The 22279-nt window shown below is 43.5% G+C and overlaps 1 protein-coding gene across 5 annotated transcripts in view; it reads right to left on the minus strand.

The window, feature by feature from the left end:
- LOC126473831 (ATP-dependent translocase ABCB1-like) overlaps window positions 1-22279 on the minus strand; it is a 272239-nt gene that overhangs the window by 118137 nt on the left and 131823 nt on the right. For all 5 annotated transcript variants that reach the window (XM_050101157.1, XM_050101153.1, XM_050101154.1 and 2 more), the window contains 3 exons: window positions 19606-19801; window positions 9966-10190; window positions 7585-7710 (listed from right to left, as the gene is read on the minus strand). In XM_050101157.1, coding sequence (XP_049957114.1) covers window positions 7585-7710; window positions 9966-10190; window positions 19606-19801 — 547 coding nt within the window. The remainder of the gene's footprint in view (window positions 1-7584; window positions 7711-9965; window positions 10191-19605; window positions 19802-22279) is intronic.

The following is a 22279-nucleotide window of genomic DNA, read 5'->3' on the forward strand; positions in this document are numbered from 1 at the left end:
AAACCAAAGGGAAAAGAGAAAGGGAAAGAGTTATACCCCTAGAACAAAAAGATTATGGACTCCTCAATGCTTCATTCACAGCAACCGAACTGGAAGACGCCATTCAGAGTATGAAACTGAATAAGGCCGCTGGAACTGATGACCTTAGAAGGGAGCAGATAAAACAGTTTGGGCCCAAAGCTCGAAAATGGTTACTACAAATAATGAACACCTGTATTAAAGAGCTGAATATTCCAAAACTATGGCGGCAGGCGAGAGTGGTGGCTTTACTAAAACCTGGCAAGGAGATAAAGGACCCCAAAAGTTACAGACCAGTGTCACTTCTATGCCATCTCTATAATATACTGGAGCGGATGATTCTCAACCGGGTGGCAGAAACTATAGATGGAAAGCTCATAAAGGAACAAGCCGGTTTCAGACCAGGAAGATCTTGTTGTGGGCAAATACTTAATCTGACGCAACATATAGAGGATGGGTTTAAAAAAAAATTAATAACTGGAGCAGCTTTCATAGATCTTACTGCTGCATACGACACGGTAAACCACAGAAAGCTATTGCGCAAATTATATCATCTCACAGGGGACTGTAGGTTGACGATGGTTATTGGTAGTCTTCTGCAGAATCGAAGATTTTATGTCTCCCTAAATGGTAAGAACAGTAGATGGCGACTGCAGAAGAATGGCTTACCACAAGGAAGTGTACTTTCTCCCATCCTTTATAATGTGTACAATAATGACCAAACTATACCTCAAGATGCAAGACTGTTCGTATATGCTGATGACACAGCTGTGGTGGTCCAGGGGTCCAATTTTGATGCAACATCTGGAAATCTCTCTAGAGCGCTTGAAGAACTGGCTCAACACTACGACGCCAATCACCTCAAGCCAAACACTGACAAAACCCAAGTATGTGCTTTCCATCTGCGCAATAGAGATGCTGGAGTTGAGCTCGACGTTACATGGCAAGGTAAGAAGCTAAAGCACTGTCCAACACCTAAATACCTTGGGGTTGTACTTGACAGAACGCTTTCCTTCAAGCAGCATTGCCAAAACACCAAGGCTAAAGGCTGCTCCAGGAATAACATCATCCGCAGGCTGACAAACTATGAATGGGGAGCTCAACCATCAGTACTGAGAACATCAGCACTTGCTCTGTGTGTTTCTGCAGCAGACTATGCAGCGTTAGTATGGGAAGCATCTGCACATGCTAAACAGGTTGATATAAGTGTAAAAGAGACAATGCGAATTGTTACAGGCTGTCTCAGACCCACAACAACGGGTAATTTGTACCTACTTGCTGGAATTTCCCCATCCAAGATCAGAAGGCAGGTGGCAGCAGACGCTGAGAGAACAAAGAAAGAAACAGATTCTCGACACCCACTGAATGGGCACGTCACTCAGGCTCGGAAGTTTAAGTCTAGAAATAGCTTTATTGCAAGAACCAAGATCCTTAACGGTTCACAGGAAGATAATAGAGTCCGTAAATGGGAAAATGAACAAACCGCACTGCAGATAATACCAAAAGAGCAAATGGCACCTGGAAACAAACTTCCTTGTACAGTGTGGAGAACACTAAATAGGCCGAGGGCTGGTGTACCCAGATGCAAAACTAATCTGTGCAAGTGGGGACTGCTGACTAACGATGACGACGTTCTTTGCGGATGTGGAGAGGTACAAGACGAGGCACATCTGCTCATGTGCCGACTACTGCCGGAGCCCTGCAGTTTTAGTGACCTGCTACAAGCCAACGACAAAGCCGTAGCGGTGGCTAACTATTGAAAAAATAAAATTTGATTTGGACACGCAAAAGTAAAGTAAAGTAAAAGCCGTACAAATTACAAATCCTGCAAGCAATAAGCTTTGACGATACTTTACGCCGTCTACAGTTCTACATTGCTGTGTAGAACCATCTTCGGGGCCAGGGATTTTCTCTGCCTCGTGATGACTGGGTGTTGTGTAATGTCCTTAGGTTAGTTAGGTTTAAGTAGTTCTAAGTTCTAGGGGACTGATGACCATAGATGTTAAGTCCCATAGTGCTCAGAGCCATTTGAACCATTTTTGAACCATCTTGATAATGACGACTTCGCAAACAAATTAACCTTCAGTGATGAAGCCAGTTTTCATCATCCAGGGAAGGTCAACCGACACAACACATTCATATCGGGGGGGGGGGGGGGGGGAGGGATGATGGGTGGTTGATAATCTACATGCCATTGTCGAACACGTTAGTTATTCCGAGAGGTGTCAACTTTATCACCAATCACGACTTGCTGAAATTTTGGCTCATGTCAACAACAAGTCGCCCCTACACATCAGCACAATTTTTGTTATTACCTGAGTGGGACGCTGCCACGTAGCTGGACAGGCCGCACTGCGGCTGCTGACCTGGCGCTGCTCGTGCGGCTGTCACGGTCGCCGGATTCGACGCCTTCCGATTTTTTCTTGTGGAGTTATACTAAGGACAGCGTCACGTTCCGTCTTTACCACAGAACATCGAAGACTTGAGACATCGCATCGTATCAGCTATTTTTACTGTCGTTCCTGATATGTTGTATCGCATATGGGCAGTATTGGACTACCGATTAGTTGTGCGCCGTGTGATGAAAGGTGGACACGTAGAACATCTATGAAGACTGTAAAAAAAGGCTTTGACAACTTGGCTCTTTCACACACTATACCATTTGTTACGTTATTATTTGCCATTTACCTGTACCGAGTTTTTCAAATGTTACATGTACTTAACAATTACCCAGTGAACCCAGAACAAATAAGTCTACCGAGTTTCGATTTTTGTTCAGTTTAAGTGGACAATGCTGCAGATTTTCTGACGCAATTTTTAATGTTTATTGCTGCCAAAAATAACACCGATTTTACTTAATTTTTAGATGGAACCGTAGATACCGAAAATAACAACGATTTTACATTTTCTTACAGATGAAACATGCCTTCGAGGACCACTCGGACTGTGTAAAATGTGCGTAATTTGATCCAGTAGTAACAAGATAACAGCACCGTAAACCACTGTCCAGCCGTCTAGAGCAGTGGTCACACGACGTCTGCCCTACTGTGCCAGATGTAAACTAACACGTAACACAAGGTATTATGTGGACACTGTGTTGTGGCAGTCACAGGTGGGGAGTGTTTTGAACTATTGTTGCATAAGATACCGTCAGAGGTCGGGACTGAACTACCACCGCCAACCGCAGCAAACAATTCCGCTGTAGGCACTACCAATGCTTGTTTCTTTCCCTAACTTTCTACATCTACATCTACATTTATACTCCGCAAGCCACCCAACGGTGTGTGGCGGAGGGCACTTTACGTGCCACTGTCATTACCTCCCTTTCCTGTTCCAGTCGCGTATGGTTCGCGGGAAGAACGACTGTCTGAAAGCCTCCGCGCGCGCTCTAATCGCTCTAATTTTACATTCGTGATCTCCTCGGGAGGTATAAGTAGGGGGAAGCAATATATTCGATACCTCATCCAGAAACGCACCCTCTCGAAACCTGGCGAGCAAGCTACACCGCGATGCAGAGCGCCTCTCTCGCAGAGTCTGCCACTTGAGTTTGTTAAACATCTCCGTAACGCTATCATGGTAACCAAATAACCCTGTGACGAAACGCGCCGCTCTTCTTTGGATCTTCTCTATCTCCTCCGTCAACCCGATCTGGTACGGATCCCACACTGATGAGCAATACTCAAGTATAGGTCGAACGAGTGTTTTGTAAGCCACCTCCTTTGTTGATGGACTACATTTTCTAAGGACTCTTCCAAAGAATCTCAACTTGGTACCCGCCTTACCAACAATTAATTTTATATGATCATTCCACTTCAAATCGTTCCGCACGCATACGCCCAGATATTTAAGAGAAGTAACTGCTACCAGTGTTTGTTCCGCTATCATATAATCATACAAAAAAGGATCCTTCTTTCTATGTATTCGCAATACATTACATTTGTCTATGTTAAGGGTCAGTTGCCACTCCCTGCACCAAGTGCCTATCCGCTGCAGATCTTCCTGCATTTCGCTACAATTTTCTAATGCTGCAACTTCTCTGTATACTACAGCATCATCCGCGAAAAGCCGCATGGAACTTCCAACACTATCTACTATATCATTTATATATATTATGAAAAGCAATGGTCCCATAACACTCCCCTGTGGCACGCCAGAAGTTACTTTAACGTCTGTAGACGTCTCTCCATTGAGAACAACATGCTGTGTTCTGTTTGCTAAAAACTCTTCAATCCAGCCACACAGCTGGTCTGATATTCCGTAGGCTCTTACTTTGTTTATCAGGCGACAGTGCGGAACTGTATCGAACGCCTTCCGGAAGTCAAGAAAAATAGCATCTACCTGGGAGCCTGTATCTAATCTTTTCTGGGTCTCATGAACAAATAAAGCGAGTTGGGTCTCACACGATCGCTATTTCCGGAATCTTTCAGATGAGTGAAGAAACTAATCCTGCTGCATAAACAGATTCGAATGAGACTCTCGCCACAAGAAAAGAAATCAGCGATCTCTGTACCCGTTATGTCAATTCTGCTTTCGTGGAAGCACAGAACGCGGACGTAGGAAGGCAGCACTTCGAGAGGGAGGCAGAGCTTATTCCCCGCACCGCTCCTCTCCCCTCGCCAGGCTGTTTGTTTATGATCGCGGCCGACTGCCACGATATACTGTCCTCATAATACAGTTCGTGTGTTCATTACCGGATCACTATATTATTTCACCTGACATCGCGTGGCAGTAGCCGGAAACATGCGGTGACGCTGCAGTAGATCAGAACAGTGGCGACTAAGAAAAACGCATCGTACTGTGAATGATTTCAAAACAGCGGTGGTTATACTATCAAATGTTTCACAGTCTCATAAAAGCCGACTGAAGCGGCCTCACTCCCAGTTGCGATAATATTAGGGTCACTGACACCATTGCGCTTGAAGCCCTTCAATCTGTGCACTGCCGTGAAGCTGTTCAAACTTTTACAATGCGTACCACAGCTTTGTGGATGTATGCTGAAATGTATCCTGGTGGTACCAAGTCCTCAAGATCTTTCTTTCAAACATCATAAAAAATCAAGGCACTAGACGTGTGAAGGATAAAAAGCAAGTAAAATGACAGCAGCGGTAAGACAGGATCCAAGTGTCACTACGAGGCAGCTTGAAGATCTACGGTTCCTAAGAGATATTCTGCACCAGTTACTGGAAGACACCCCACGAGAGCCGGCCGCGGTGGCCGTGTGGTTCTAGGCGCTCCAGTCCGGAGCCGCGCTGCTGCTACGGTCGCAGGTTCGAATCCTGCCTCGGGCATGGATGTGTGTGATGTCCTTAGGTTAGTTAGGTTTAAGTAGTTCTAAGTTCTAGAGGACTGATGACCACAGCAGTTGAGTCCCATAGTGCTCAGAGCCATTTGAACCATTTTTGAACCCCACGAGACGTAAGGCAGTTCGTATGGTACAAACATGATGGACGTCCAGTCCATTTCCACAGAAAATTACAGGCCTTCTTAACAGAGTAGTGGGAGATTGGTCATACGGAAGACATTCGGCACGTTCATCAGACTTTTTTATTGGTGGGGAACATTAGGGAAATAGATCTACACGAAAACACTGACTGCTCCTGTAGAAATGAACTCGAACGTAACAAGGGTGTGTGTTGCGATCAGGCAGACGAAATTCAACGTGCAGTACTGTCTCTATTCGGAATCGATTTGACAAAGGTCAACATTTTGAGATTTTTATACGGTAGTCACAATAATAAACACACTAGCCGTTCTGTGGTCACGTGTTTACTTACAGTTTGTGCATTGGAACAAACGTTTGTGGGACTCTCCTCCTGACAGCGGGGCAGAGGTTTGCGTCGCTGTTATCTTGTTATTTTTTGATCAAGATCCACACGTCTAATGTCGTTGAAGACCTGTTCGAAGACTTTCTCCAATACTAGTGAGAAACAAAGCGGTGTTATAATTTGGTAGTTAAAGTACTTGCGAACGGCGGTAATTTTGCCACATCGTTCTCTCTAACCTAGCGAAAACGATATATTTACTCGTCCTCGTTATGTCTCTGAGGCCTGCTTCGGCTACCGAACTCTATTTATATTTATTTATTGTTTTCGCATGTGGCAACTTCTCACTTAGGGCGAAAGCAACAAGACAACAATTCGTCGACGTACACGGTGCCTTTGTCTGACGGAGTTGCAGCTGGAAAGTCCCCTGGCCTACTGGGCAGCTTCTCGAAGCCGACAACGGGAAGCGTGTAAACCGACGTTGCTGTGGGATCTCTGACCACGCCAATGACAGTGACACTAAGTTTTAAACGCTGTAGACCTTACCTGTGCTCTCGTTAAATGTGTCCTTCCAAACGAAATCATTTCCATTGCAAATGAAATGATGCATTAAAGCAAATTCGAGGTAGGTGATGGTGCCTGAGAATAGCTTCTAGTTTGCCGCATTAAAGGAAAATCGAGACAGGTTATAGCGCCTGAGTACAGCTTCTAGTTTGCTCCCGGAACGATCAGTTTTGATATCCTTCAGATACATTCACTGTGACATTCGGGTTTCCTACGACTTGAATACAGTGTGCCAGTCACACACAATAGAAAGTAAAAGCACTGGACGTTTTCTCCTATGGTGAACTAACGAGCTAAAATCTAAATCTACGTCTTTACTATGTAAACTACAACGCTATGAAGGTTATGACAGAGAGTACTTCCTGTTGTGCGACGTATTAGAGTTTCTTCCCGTGTCATTTGCTTATGGAGCGTGGGAAAAATGATTGCTTTGATGTCTCTTTACTACCTGTAATTAATATCGTGTTCGCAGTTCCTGCACGAGAGGTACGTAGGAGCTTGTAGCATATTCCTAGATTCCGCACTAAATACTCGTTCTTGAACCTTTGTAAGCAGGCTTTCGCGAGGTAGCTGACGTGCGTTTTCAAGCGTTTGTCGTTTAAGGTTTTTCATTTCCACGACACTCTCCTGTGGACAAAAAACTGTTACCTTTCATGCTGTCCTTTGTATTTATTCTACATACTTTTTTCGTCCTATTTTGTGTTGGTCCCACACACTGGAAAATATTGTAATGTCGGTCATACAACTGTTTTTAAGTAATCTCCTTTCCCAGTAACTTACCAATGCAAAATCGTTAAGGCTTTAGTGGCTCCATCCACCCTTGCTGTATCTGCGACTTACGCTATTTCATCATTGCATTCCATTAGGAGGCTCATGCTTTTAAAATTACAGGACCATTGTCAGAGGACCAAATTAACTAGACGGCTCAGTTATTGGTTATGATACCAGCGATAATGATGATGATAATTACGGTAATGTTGATGATCACCATCTACATCGTCGTTTTCACTTTATTTGTTTGTTGTGTTTTGTCTCAAATGATTCTTTTTCGACTACCTCGTTCTATCTTAACTATCTTTCCAACCTTAATTCTCCGTTAATCCGTCTTAATTTTTGTCCACCAAAGACGGAGACGAGAGAGAAACGTTATTCTCTAGGGGATATCTGCATTCAAATTAGTTTCTTGTCTGTAACGTTCGAATAAAGGCTAGGAAAAAACAAAGCTGTGTGTGGTACGCACTTTTCCTTGCAGAGGGTCATAGAAGCGCTGTATCAGCTGGATACACGTGGACTTGCCACAGCCGGAGCTGCCCACTAGCGCCACCGTCTCTCCGGCTTTGATCTTGAGGTTCAGGCCTTGCAGGATCTGAAAATGTGAAATATATCTATTTATCCTCGGAGGTAAATATGAATAATAATACCGTAATGAAGTAAAATACAGGAACACCAGCAAATGATCCACACTTGATGCAAATACGAGGGCAGTTCAATAAGTAATGCAACACATTTTTTTCTGAAACAGGGGTTGTTTTATTCAGCATTGAAATACACCAGGTTATTCCCCAATCTTTTAGCTACACAACACTATTTTTCAACGTAATCTCCATTCAATGCTACGGCCTTACGCCACCTTGAAATGAGGGCCTGTATGCCTGCACGGTACCATTCCACTGGTCGATGTCGGAGCCAACGGCGTACTGCATCAATAACTTCTTCATCATCCGCGTAGTGCCTCCCACGGATTGCGTCCTTCACTGGGCCAAACATATGGAAATCCGACGGTGCGAGATCGGGGCTGTAGGGTGCATGAGGAAGAACAGTCCACTGAAGTTTTGTGAGCTCCTCTCCGGTGCGAAGACTTGTGTGAGGTCTTGCGTTGTCATGAAGAAGGAGAAGTTCGTTCAGATTTTTGTGCCTACGAACACGCTGAAGTCGTTTCTTCAATTTCTGAAGAGTAGCACAATACACTTCAGAGTTGATCGTTTGACCATGGGGAAGGACATCGAACAGAATAACCCCTTCAGCGTCCCAGAAGACTGTAACCATGACTTTACAGGCTGAGGGTATGGCTTTAAACTTTTTCTTGGTAGGGGAGTGGGTGTGGCGCCACTCGATTGATTGCCGTTTTGTTTCAGGTTCGAAGTGATGAACCCATGTTTCATCGCCTGTAACAATCTTTGACAAGAAATTGTCACCCTCAGCCACATGACGAGCAAGCAATTCCGCACAGATGGTTCTCCTTTGCTCTTTATGGTGTTCGGTTAGACAACGAGGGACCCAGCGGGAACAAACCTTTGAATATCCCAACTGGTGAACAATTGTGACAGCACTACCAACAGAGATGTCAAGTTGAGCACTGAGTTGTTTGATGGTGATCCATCGATCATCTCGAACGAGTGTGTTCGCACGCTCCGCCATTGCAGGAGTCACAGCTGTGCACGGCCGGCCCGCACGCGGGAGATCAGACAGTCTTGCTTGACCTTGCGGCGATCCCAACGACTCACCGTGCTTTTGTCCACTGCCAGATCACCGTAGACATTCTGCAAGCGCCTATGAATATCTGAGATGACCTGATTTTCCGCCAAAAGAAACTCGATCGCTGCCCGTTGTTTGCAACGCACATCCGTTACAGACGCCATTTTAACAGCTCCGTACAGCGCTGCCACCTGTTGGAAGTCAAAGAAACTACACGAGACGAAGCGGGAATGTTTGAAAATATTCCACAAGAAATTTCCGGTTTTTTCAACCAAAATTGGCCGAGAAAAAAAATGTGTTGCATTACTTATTGAACTGCCCTCGTACAAACGTCTGATCTTCGCCAAAAAAGGTAGTGTACAATACGTAAATAAGTGAAAAGATCTAATACTGCATCACAACATCGGCGACTGATGTCTGGAACCAGTCATAAACGTATTTTAGCTAGATCGGTCATATGCGTCACGTTGTGTGGAAAACATGTGTGACATTGAAATTCAATGAAAAAGTTTTATTGAAGTGTTATTCATTAAATCAGATATCATCCGACAGATTGTCGAGCGCTGTTTGTCATTCTGGGAACCTTCCTTAGCTGTATTATCGGAAGAAATAGAAAAATTTAGACGAGGTCAGCGCGGTTCCTCGTCATTTTTTTAGTCACTGGAAGGGCGTAAGAAAAATGCTAAACTGGCTGTAGTGGGAAGTGGTACAACAAAGACTAACATCGCGGAAAAGCTTACTCTTAAAAGTATGTAAGTAAATATTCCGAGACGCATATGTGCCCCCATCAGGTACCTTTAAGTGGAGATTGAAGTTGTTTGAGCATGACATTTATATATTCAACTCTAGTTGCTAATTAGATATGTCGGATATTGAAAATAGCACTCCGTGTAGCACAAACTTGCATTTTGTTAAATGACGCGATCAATCTAAATTATCTCATATCTTAACAACTGAACCGGTTTTTTTCAACAGTTTACTTTCCCGTTCCACTAGTTACTATTTATCATTCCTCTCTACATAGAGCAATAATGCACTCGACTGTTTAGCAGTATACGTAAAACCTAATGTCACTGTTCAATACGATATGAGACATAACAAATGAGTAATAACTACTTTGGTTTCGAAAGATGACTGTGCACTCACCCTGACGCCCTTCCGTGAAGGGTACTCGAAGTGGACGTCTTGGAAACTCACATCGCCGTTGACGTCAGACGGGCGCTCGCCCTCTTCAGACAAGCTATCGATGGGCGACTTGCGGTCAATGACGGCGAAGACTTTGGCAGCGGCTCCCCTAGCCATCGAGAAGGCCTCAATGAAGGGCGACGACATACCGAACATCCAGGAGCCCATCATGACTGAGTAGAACACCTGCAGCGGTAACACTCGCGGTAATAAGTAACAGCATGCAAACAATTACATAGTGGCTTACTGTGAACACATCAACTTCATCCTGTGCATTACAAGTGCCTCACCTTCAAGATAAAATATTACTCCCTGTGGCAGATTTTTGTTCCGTTGTGCCTGCTAAAACTAAATCAAACAATGGATCATGAGTAAGTACAAAACAATTTGAAGCCATTTTGACTATTTTTCGACCGTGACTGTCTCAAAAAATATGTAAAGGTTTTTTAAATTACCGCTACCAGTTACAAACTTCGTCAACTACTGTATTACTTATTTATTTAGCGACATTATTCGAGGTAAACCTCATCTTCAGGCTAAATGGAATTACAAAAACAACTTTAAAATAAGGCCGTACAGATGTTACTTAGTCTATTGTGATCGTATTTCGAAGTTACTGCTGTGTTAGCGACAATTTGTGAACAGTGAGCAGGAGAGGCAAGGAAATGGAGGCACCCCAGCGCATCACTACGAGACTGCCACACCAGAAGAAAAAAGATGACCACAGCATTCACGAAAAGACTATGTAACATCTCTATGGCCTTATTTTAAAGTTGTTTTTGTAACGCCATTTAGCCAAAAGATGAGGTTTACCTCGAAACATGTCGCTAAATAAATAAGTAATACAATAGTTGACGAAATTTGTGACTGGTAGCGGTAATTTAAAAAACCTTTACATAGTACAAAATATATGTCGAACGAGTAATGCTTTTTTTTCTCAAAAACATAACAAAAACAAAATATATACTAAAAGGTATATAAAATATATATCAACATAACAGAAATCAAATTCGTGCTGAAACGTACTTAAAATCAGTACCTGACGAGGCAGTAACGAGCTAGGATGAGAGACTTTGTTCAGTTTAGAACGTCGTGTGCCTCGTCAAACCGTAATGTGGAGATGTGCACAGGACGAATGTGCGTACCAACCTGTACAATGTGCCCTTTCTTTTCCTCCCTTTGAGACACCATTCACTGGCCCGAATAAATTAGCAAACGGTTGTCTGGCTATTCCCCACATCACAGAGACTGTACGCTGAAGCGCCAAAGAAACTGATATAGCCATGTGTATGCAAATACAGAGATATCTATACAGACAGAAGACAGCACTGTGGTCGGCAACGCCTACATAAGACAACAAGTGTTGTTAGATCGGTTACTGCTGCGACAACGGCAGGTTATCAACACCGAAGTGAGTTTGAAGGTGGTGTTATAGTCGGCACACGAGCCATGGGACACAGCATCTCCGAGGTGGTAATGACGTAGGATTTTTCCCGTACGACCGTTTCACGAGTGTACCGTGAGTATCAGGAATCTGGTAAAACATCAAATCTCCGACATCGCTGCGGCCAGAAAAAGATCCTGCAACAACGGGACCAACGACGGCTGAACTGAATCGCTCGAGGTGACAGAAATGAAATCCTTTCGGAGACTGCTGCAGATTTCAATGCTGGGCGATCAACAAGTGTAGTGTCAGCATGCGAACCATTCAAAGAAACAACATCGATATCGGCTTTCAGTGGCGGAGGCCTACTCGTGTACCCGTTGATGACTGCACGACACAAAGATTTACCCCTCATCTGGGACCATTAACACCGACACTGGTCTATTGATGACTGGAAAAATGTTGCCCGGTCGGACGAGTCTTGTTTCAAATTGTATCGAGCGGATGGATGTGTACGGGTATGGAGACAACTCATGTATTCATGGACCCTGAAAGTCAGCAAGGGACTGTTCAAGTTCTGTAATGGTGTGGGGCGTGTGCAGTTGGAGCGTTATGGGACCCCTGATACTTCTAAATACCACTCTGACTGGTGTCACGTACGTAACATCATGTCTGATGACCTGCATCCGTTCATGTCCATTGTGCATTCTGACGGACTTGGGCAATTTCAGCAGGACAAAGCGACACCCCACACGTCCAGAATTGCTACAGAGTGGCTCCAGTAACACTCTTCTGAGTTTAAACGTTTCCTCTGGCGACCAAACTCCCCAGACACGAACATTATTGAGCATGTGTGGGCTGCCTTGCAATGTTCTATTCAGAAAAGACCTCCACCCCCTCGTACTCTTACGGATTTATGGACAGCCCTGCGGATTCATAATGTCAGTTCCCTCTAGCACTACTTCAGACGTTAGTTGGGCCCATGCTATGTCCTGTTGCGGCACTTCTGCGTGTTCGAGGGTGCCCTACACGGTATTAGGCAGGTGTACCAGTTTCTTTGGCTCTTCAGTGTATATTCGGATCATTAGCCTCAATTAATCTTCAAAATTCTGTGAGATAAGGGTTTCTTTCTTTGGGCCTCTGACTGCTTCGAAGACCTTTGCTTCTTCGTTTCATCGTAGGAAAGGGAGGTTATCAACAAACCAACTGGGTCACAATACATATAATAAAATAACGAAGGATCAGTAGGGTTGTACGTCACCTAGACAACGAGATCGCTGGAGACGAAGCACAAGCTCGAATTCTTGTTTGGAAAATTAGGAAGGAAATCGGCCATACCATTTCAAAAAGATCATCCCGGTATTTGGTGGTATTTGACTGGACCTAAATCTGGACAACCAGACGCAGATTTCAACCGTCGTCCTCCCGAATATGAGGACCATTGCACCGCCTTGCTCGGTCACATAGAGGGTGAACGGGTTTAAGTGCAGATATTCTCGTATGTAGTACGTTCGTACGTGCACCCATCAGTGTGTTGGTTGTTTTTTCTCTGCGTCAAACAGTCTTCCCACAAACATGTAACAAACTTTACGAACTGATGTTTTCTGCACAGCTGTGTCTGCAACATTAAGTGGACTACGCCTGTCAGTATAGACTAACCGTTTTACGTTCACGTGTCAATACTTCAACACTTAACCTGCTGTCCAGGGAAAAATAAACATTAGTGGCTTGCTCTTGACACATACACTTGGAGGTACTAATCAATATAAAAACGTATAACTTGTAATAGCTGTAGTTACTAGTCTGAAGATGACGTAAATACTAATGTAATACTGTTGAGTACACCATCCTCTGTCACTAATAGAAATTTCTGCATATATACCCCTTACTCCCTGTATAAAAATGTAATATAAACTAGACAAAATACAGAGAAGGAAACACGCGAATAAAAAAAGAAATAAGAATAACCTTTGCTTATTATGACACCAGTGAACTGCGTGCACTTAGCCACTTCAAATTTCTTACGGCTAAGGCTTCACCGATGCCTAACTCTAGCTTCTGCGCGTTATCAACGTCACCTAGATTCATGGAGAGCAACAACTCTGGCTACAATGTCCGAATGAAGGACAAAAAGCGGTCAAACCACGACAGTGCTGTGTTTACTGTGACTGCCGTAGTATCAGCCCGTTTACTCTGCACTTGATCACTGATCACTGCTGATTCGTTTGCTCTTTGACTTGACATCAAAGTTGGTATACTATTTCCTTTACCCCAAATTACCCTGGATGCCCTTTTTGCACAATCTTACGCCCACCGGCAACTACCATACAGAGACTGAATTCCAATGTTGTGCGATTCTTTTCATTCCCTAGGAGCATGTCTTCGGCTTACACAATAGTGTGGGGCACAACTGAAGAAAGCGAATGCGACGAGTGGCACTTGTTAGGAAAATCAAAACTATTCAGTTGCACTAGCAACCTATTGACCATAATTTGACAGTGGGACTTAGTTTCTGGATTTCGTTGGTGGGGAGATATTACTTCGTGCTCCACAATGTTTGTGATATGACAATGATAGTTGAGATTATCTGAAAAACGGAGATTTTAACACCGATTAAAGCCAATGACTCTAAGACCACTGTTAAATGTTTGTCCAGCATTACGATGGATAATGTAATCTGGTTGTTCGCTTTTATATCTGTGGCACCTCATGCGTACTCTGTCATCTACTACGTTCTTTTGCTACTGAGTCTCGTCTGAAAACACTATTTGTTTCTGATTGGAATCCTTTTATTCTACATTGACGGTTTCTTTGTAGTTCGCGAAATCTGTAGTTTTGTATCAGTTATATCTCGCACAAAGGTTGAGGTATGTCTTATCCCGTATCGACGTCAGTTTTTGTGATTCATGAACAGATAGACTATTCTTTCGAATATCTTGTGCTTGTGTCTTCCCCGAAAAGGCCAATGTGGCATTGGTACAACTCCTATGACCTGCAGTTTTACATTGCTATTAGTAACAGTGGTATAGGTGTACCATTAATCCCATTCAGATTCTCTAACATGGTAGTAGTGCCCCTGTGGTTTTGCCGTGTGACAATGTTCATGGAGACTAAATATTCGTCCACTATAAATTCGTGTCGTATGGTGGCACGTCACGTTGTCTGTGCGTTTATATTCTTAGAATGCTATCGCAGAAACAGTTACAACGTAGGGGCAACAAAAATTCAATTTTCAATACTTCGCGTAATTAGTGACTGAATTCAAAAATATGAAATCTCATCATGATATTCGTGTCAAGAGGTACAACCTTATGTTAAAAGGTTGAGAAATATTACAGCTGTATTTAATCTATCGTTTCTGAACACTGTAAGATCGTTTGAAAAAATTTCGGCTGAACTTATTTCCAGCTTTAGCTAGCTTTCTGAACCTATAACGACTGCAGACGAGTAACTACTGCTAGAAACTGTTCGTTTGTCCTGAGTCACCTTAACTGACGGAAACCTTTCCTAAACTTCTCTCTTACGTGCTTAAAGGCAAATATTTTACACATTAACTGATTTGCAAAGTATTCAGACGTTTCAAGCTGTTTTCTACATGTGAATTCGATTGTTTAAAGAATTGGGGATTTACTACTTGTAATACAAGAGACGTTTACTAGGAATGGCGATATAACAAGTAGATTATTATAGTCAAAAACGGGATTCGTGGCCAAGAGAAGTCTCCTAGTGTCAAATACAGACCTTAATTTAAGGAATAAATTTCTGAGGAAGTACGTTTGGAGCACAGCATTGCATGTTTGTGAACCACAGACTACGGGGAAACCGAAACAGAAGAGAATTGAAGTATTTGAGATGTGGTGCTACAGAAGAATGTTGAAAATTAGGTGGACTGATAAGATAAGGAATGAGAAGGTTCTTCGCAGAATAGCGAGGAAAGGAGTATATGAATAACACAGGCAAGAGGAAGGGACACGACGATGGGACATCTGTTGAGACATCACGGAGTAACTTCCATGGTACTAGAGGGAGCTGTCGAGGGTAAAAACTGTAGTGGAAGACAGCAAATAATTAGGACATAGGTTGCAAGTGTTACTCTGAGGTGAAGGGGTTGGCACAGGAGAGCTTCGTGGCGGGATCCATCAAAATAAAAAAAAAAATAAAAAATAAAAAAATCTCCGCGCAACATTCAGGATTCTTCTGCGACCCATTAAGTAAGATTGTCATTAGTGAGGCCACTGCCTAATCACCAGAATACGCTTTGACTGTGCGGTGATGGCTCATGTAGATACCAATGATGCGTGTCGCTTTGGATCGTTTCGGGCGGCTATCAGAAATGGTAAAGACTGCTAGTCTTTCTTGCGAGATTAAGGCGGAGCTCTCCATCTGCAGCATCGTCGATAAAACTGACTGTGGTCGTTTGGTGCAGAGCCGAGTGGAGGGTCTGAATCAGTGGTTCAAGCGGTTCTGTGACCGTGTAAGCTGCAGATTCCTTGGCTTGCGCCATCGGGTGGTGGGTTTCCGGGTTCCGCTTAATTGGTCAGAAGTCCACTACACACAGGAAGCGGCTACACGGGTAGCGGGGGCTGTGTGGAAGGGACTGGGCGGTTTTTTAGGTTAGTGTGTCTCAGCGAATCGCAGAAAGGGCGTCCGTCTAGAAGGGGGCAGGTAAAACATAGTAAGTTAGTTGTAGAAACGATCGGTATTGTTGTTGTAAATTGTCGTAGCTTTGTTGGGAAAGAACCAGAGGTCCAAGCCCTAATAGGAAGCACTGAAGCTCAAATCGTTATAGGTTCAGAAAGCTGGCTAAAGCTGGAAATAAGTTCAGCCGAAATGTTTTCAAACGATCTTGCAGTGTTCAGAAACGATAGATTAAATACAGTTGGTGGTGGAGTATTTATTGCTGTCAGAAGTAGTTTACCTGGTGGTGAAATTGAAGTAGATAGTTCCTGCGAAATAGTATGGGTAGAGGTTATACTTGATAATGGGACTAAACTATTACCTGGGTCGTTTTACCGCCCCCGACTCAGAAGATATAGTTGCTAAACAGTTCAAAGAAAACTTGAGTCTCATTTCACATAGGTTCCCCACTCATACAACTACTTCAACCTACCCTCGATATTCTGGAAAAATTATACGTTTAAAGCCGGCGGCAGGCATAAAACGTCATCCAAAATTGTACTGAATGCATTCTCAAAAAATTATTTTGAACAATTAGTTCATGAGCCCACTCGAAGCGTAAATGGTTGCAAAAGCATACTTGACCTCTTAGCAACAAATAATCCTGGACAAATACTGAGTATTGTGATGAATACAGGGATTAGCGACCACAAGACAGTTGCTGCTAGGCTGAATACCGTAACACCTACAACCATCAAAAAGGAAAGCAAAGTATATCTATTAAAAACAAAAAGCTGATAAAAATGGTCTTAACGCCGTTTTAAGAGACAGTCTTCACTCCTTCCGATCTGATCATGAAAGCGTAGAAAAGTTGTGGAACGATTTCAAAGAGATAGTATCGACAGCAATTGAGAGATATATACCACATAAATTAATAAGTGATGATACTGATCTCCCATGGGTACACAAAACGGGTCAGATCGCTGTTGCAGAAGCAGCGAAAAAAGCACACCAAATTTAAAAGAACACAAAATCCTCAAGAATGGCAAAGTTTTACAGAAGTTATAAATCTAGCCCGTACTTCAATGCGAGATGTTTTTAATAATTTCCACAACGAAACTGTCTCGAAATCTGGCAGAAAACCCAAAGAGATTCTGCTCATACATAAAGCACACCAGTGGCATAACGCAATCAATACCTTCACTGCGCAGTACCAACGGTGAAGTCACTGATGACAGTGCCACTAAAGAAGAGTTATTAAACACAATTTTCCGAAACTCCTTCAACAAAGAAGACGAAGTAAATATTCCTGAATTCCAATCAAGAACAATTGCCAAGATGAGGAACATAGAAGTAGATATCCTTGGTGTTGCAAAGCAGCTTAAATCACTTGATAAAGGCAAGGCTTCCGGTCGAGATTGTATACCAGTCAGGTTCCTCTCAGAGAATGCTAATACAATAACTCCATATTTAGCAATTATATACGACCGTTCGCTCACAGAAAGATCCTAAAGACTGGAAAATTGCTGAGGTCACACCAATACCCAAAAAGGGAAGTGGGAGTAATCCTTTGAATTACAGGCCCAAATCAATAGTGTCGATTTGCAGTAGGGTTCTGGAACATATACTGTATTCGAACATTATGAAGTACCTCGAAAAAGACGATTTATTAACACATAGTCAGCACGGATTCAGAAAGTATCATTCTTGCGAAACACAACTAGCTCTTTATACTCATGAAGTAATGAGTGTTATCGGCAGGGGATGTCAAATTGAATCCACATTTTTAGATTTCGGGAAGGCTTTCGACACCGTTCCTCACAAGCGTCTTCTAACCAAACTGCGTGCCTATGGAATATCGCCTCGGTTGTGCGACTGGATTCGTGATTTCCTGTCAGAAGGATCATAGTTCGTAGTAATAGACGGAAAGTCATCGAGTAAAACATAAGTAATATCCAGCGTTCCCCAAGCAGGTGTTATAGGCTCTCTATTGTTCCTGATCTATATTAACGACATAGGAGACAATCTCAGTAGCCGTCTGAGATTGTTTGCAGATGATTTAACGTCTTGTAAAGTCATCAGATGACCAAACGAATTGTAAAATGATTTAGGTAAGATATCTGTATGGTGTGAAAAGTGGCAATTAACCCTGAATGAAGAAAAGTGTGAAGTTATTCACGTGAGTACTAAAAGAAATCCACTAAATTTTGGTTACGCTATAAATCACACAAATCTGAAGGCTGTAAATTCAACTAAATACTTAGGGATTACTATTACAAATACGCTAAATTGGAACGATCACATAGATAACGTTGTGGGTATAGAGCAAACCAAAGACTGCGATTCATTGGCAGAACACTTAGAAGGTACAACAGGTCTACCAAAGAGATTGCTTACACTACGCTTGTCCGCCCTATTCTGGAGTACTGCTGCGCGGTGTGGGATCCGCATCAGGTGGGGCTGACGGATGACATCGAAAGAGTACAAAGAAGGGCAGCTCGTTTTATATTATCGCGAAGTAGGGGAAATAGTGCCACAGACGTGATACGTGGAGTGACAATCATTAAAACAGAGGCGTTTTTCGCTGGACGGGATCTTCTCATGAAATTTCGATCACCAGTTTTCTCCTCCGATTGCGAAAACGTTCTGTTGGCACCCACCTACATAGGGAGAAATAATCACCACGATAACATGAGAGAAATCAGGGCACGCACAGAGAAATTTAAGTGCCTGCTTTTCCCGCGCGCCGTTCGAGAGTGGAGCGGTAGACAGAAAGCTTGAAGGTGGCTCATTGAACCCTCTGCCAGGCACTTTATTGTGAATAGCAGAGTAACCACGTAGATGTAGATGTAGATTAATATAACATGCCTTACTTTGAAATGTCTGTAGAAGTCCTATCACCTGCATACAACCTTTATTACATGACAGTTTTCACAAAGAGTAGTGTGTGATACTTTTATTGTGCAAGTGTTGCTTCATTTTCAAAATGACTGAACTGGCGCTTGTTGACTCCACTTCAAATGGGCAACAGTCGCCAGATCGGCAACTACCATGCATATGAGAAATAATACCCTGAAACATCGTTGTTTTGAAATAGTTTGTCGGTGCAGCTCGTGCATTCTGCGCCTGTTGTGCGACTCATACAGACACAGTTTTGTCACAACAAACTGCACATAAAATTTTATTTGAAAACACATTTTCACTGCGACATCAGCTAGTACATGCGATGGAAGATGGAGAAGTTCATCCCCTCAGCATCAGAACTTCAAGGCACAACCCAACCTCCGACGTGATTTTAACATTGTAACTATATTTAGCAATTTACCCTATGTTTTAAGTAAATAGCGCAATGAAACATTCTTTTCGCTTGGAAAGAAAATGCCCATAACTGACTTTTTTTTTTGATCCGACGCAAGGCGACATTAACTGAGATAGGATTTGCACCATTCCGATTTACTGTCGGAGACTCTGATTGAACAGTTATTCTAAAACCGACGGCATTCATCCGCATTCTTGTTACATCGTAAAGTTAATGTTCATAATTACATTATGGCGTAACAGCCATTATGACAGAGGTCACTAAAGGAGATGGGTACTCACGGTGATCATTGTTGAGGCGTCGTATATTCTCTCATTTTCGGGATACTCCCTGTCCCTTAGTATGAGGTTCACGCCGTACCAGAAGGCCAGACCATAGCTGCCAAAGGTGCAGAACCAAAGCACCGAGTTTCCGAGACCCATGATGACGTTCTTCTTAACGCTCATTTTTATTGCTCCAAGCAACTTCGTGTTGTATCTAAAAAGGGAAATAATGAACAAAATTTTTATCAACTTATTATACTATAAAAACGATTCGCTTTTACAGATTTTAATAGATTAAGTCGGTCTCGTATTTGTTTGTTTGTTTGTTAGGACTTCTCCGGTTAATGTACTTCGAAGTCTTCATGGCGTGTCAGTAAGGAACCAGTTTTTCAGACCTATTAGTAAGCACGTTGTCAGTTGTGGCGTGAGTTCGCAATGAACAGAAGCCATTGATAATGAATGGCTGTATGACGCATCTGACGTCCCAGAGGACCGTAGGGGACGTGCCCCAACAAGTTCGAAATTATATGCACACACAACTTGCAATGTACGATTTCTTTCCTCCCCCTGAGACACCACCCAGTGATCTGACTATACTAGCAAATCATCCTACCATTATTAATAAAGGGAACAAATTTCCTATATGAGTCTGCGATAATTATGAATATTTATTGCATAAAACCATCCTGAGCAATTTAGACTGTTTTATTCACAAAATAACCAGCCTGCAGCTGTTTGTCTCTTTCGATATATGTGGTGTCACCGCCAGGCACCACACTTGCTAGGTGGTAGCTTAAATCGGCCGCGGTCCATTTAGTACATGTCGGACCCGCGTGTCGCCACTGTGTGATCGCAGACCTAGCGCCACCACAAGGCAGGTCTCGAGATACGATAGAGCACTCGCCCCAGTTGTACGGACGACATTGCTAGCGACAATACGGACGAAGCCTTCCTCTCATTTGCCGAGAGACAGTTAGAATAGCCTTCTGCTAAGTCCATGGCTACTACCTAGCAAGGCGCCAATTGTAACAGTGCATGTATTGTACGAGTCTCATTTGTATAGTCAAGAGAGATGTATCACAAGGAGTGAATAAAGTTAAGTATATTCCAGCTACGTACTTTTCTTGCTACCATTCAATAATTATCCTGTTCCAGACTTCACGCCCGTCTGCGTTAGATAGCATGCCTATCGGCCCCCTCAAAATAACACTGTGTCGGCACTTCTGTCGACACATCATTTGGCGACGAGGCTTAAAGGAAAAGTGTTCTTTCTGATTGCTTACATTTATTTGTGTCATGGCTTCGCCACAATCTCCAGATGTACTGTCCGAATTTTATCGCTTGCAGAATCAGCAGACGCAGGCGTTATTGGATGCCCTTGGACAGCTCGTCCAGGGTCAACGTGCCATTCACACCGATGCGGCAGCCGCCGCTTCGCCGCTACCGCAGCCACAACTCGCAGTTGCACCGTCTTTTAGGCACTACGACCCGGCGCACGAGTCGTGGACTGAATGGTCCCGACAGTTCGCATTTCATCTAGCAGCCTACAGAATTCAAGGTAATGAGCGGCAGCCGTTTTTGCTTTCTTGTGTCGGTGTGTCCACCTACCGTGTGATAGTGAAATTGTTTCCCCGACGCGACGTAGCAACTCTGTCCTACGAGGAAATTTTGTCTGCTTTAGATGCCTATTTCAAAGAAACAGTTAATGTGGTTGCAAAACGGTATACGTTTTTTCGTACAAAACGTACGGCCGGTCAAACTAATAGGGAGTGGGTAGCAACATTGCAAGGACTTACTAGGGAGTGTTCTTATGACTGTGACTGTGGCCTTTCTTATTCAGATACAATGGTGCGTGATGCAATTGCACAGAACGTTTCTGATGTTCGCATACGGGAGCAAATTTTGAAACTAGTTAATCCCTCCCTTCAACAAGTGATAGACATATTAGATAGACAAGACACACTTGACTGTGCTCAGGAATCTTTTGAACCTTCGCCAGCCGTGTGTAACATTAACCGGCCCGCGGGACGCGCTGCGCGGCCCGGTAACCGGCCCTCGCGTACTTCGACGCAGCTGCCGCCGCGCGCTAAGCCAGGTGTGCCGCGCCAGCACACAAAGGCAGTGAAATCATGCCCGCGGTGTGCTACTAGACATTCGCGTGAACATTGCCGTCACGCCAAGCTATTTGCTTTTTCTGCAATAAGAAAGGACATGTTCAAAGCGTTTGCCAGAAAAAGCTAAGATCAGACAATCACAATCATTCCAGGCCCTTTGCTTCGCGCCGGACTCGAACCAAGGACACTCAGGCTCGTGGACCTTCGCCCATGGACATTCATGTCGTTAATTCCACTTCGTCCAGTGACACTTTCTCTAACAGTGATTGTGTTCGTCCCACAAAAACTGTGTGTCGACGTCGCCGGAAATCACGTCAATTAGCAAGTGATTCTGTACCAGTGTCTGTTCAAATTGCCCAAAACAGTCGCTCTTGTCGTCAGCAGGACAATAAACTTTTTGTAGATTTGGACTTTAATGGCACGGTCATTCCATTCCAGCTCGATACCGGAGCTGCTGTTTCATTGCTCAATCACGACACGTACAAACAACTGGGCAAACCTCCGTTGCGTTCCGCAAATGTTACGCTAACCACATATTCAGGACAGAAAATTCCTGTGTTAGGACAGTGCAGCCTTCT

This window comes from Schistocerca serialis, chromosome 4 (genome assembly GCF_023864345.2).
Source record: "Schistocerca serialis cubense isolate TAMUIC-IGC-003099 chromosome 4, iqSchSeri2.2, whole genome shotgun sequence".
Lineage (NCBI taxonomy): Eukaryota > Metazoa > Arthropoda > Insecta > Orthoptera > Acrididae > Schistocerca > Schistocerca serialis.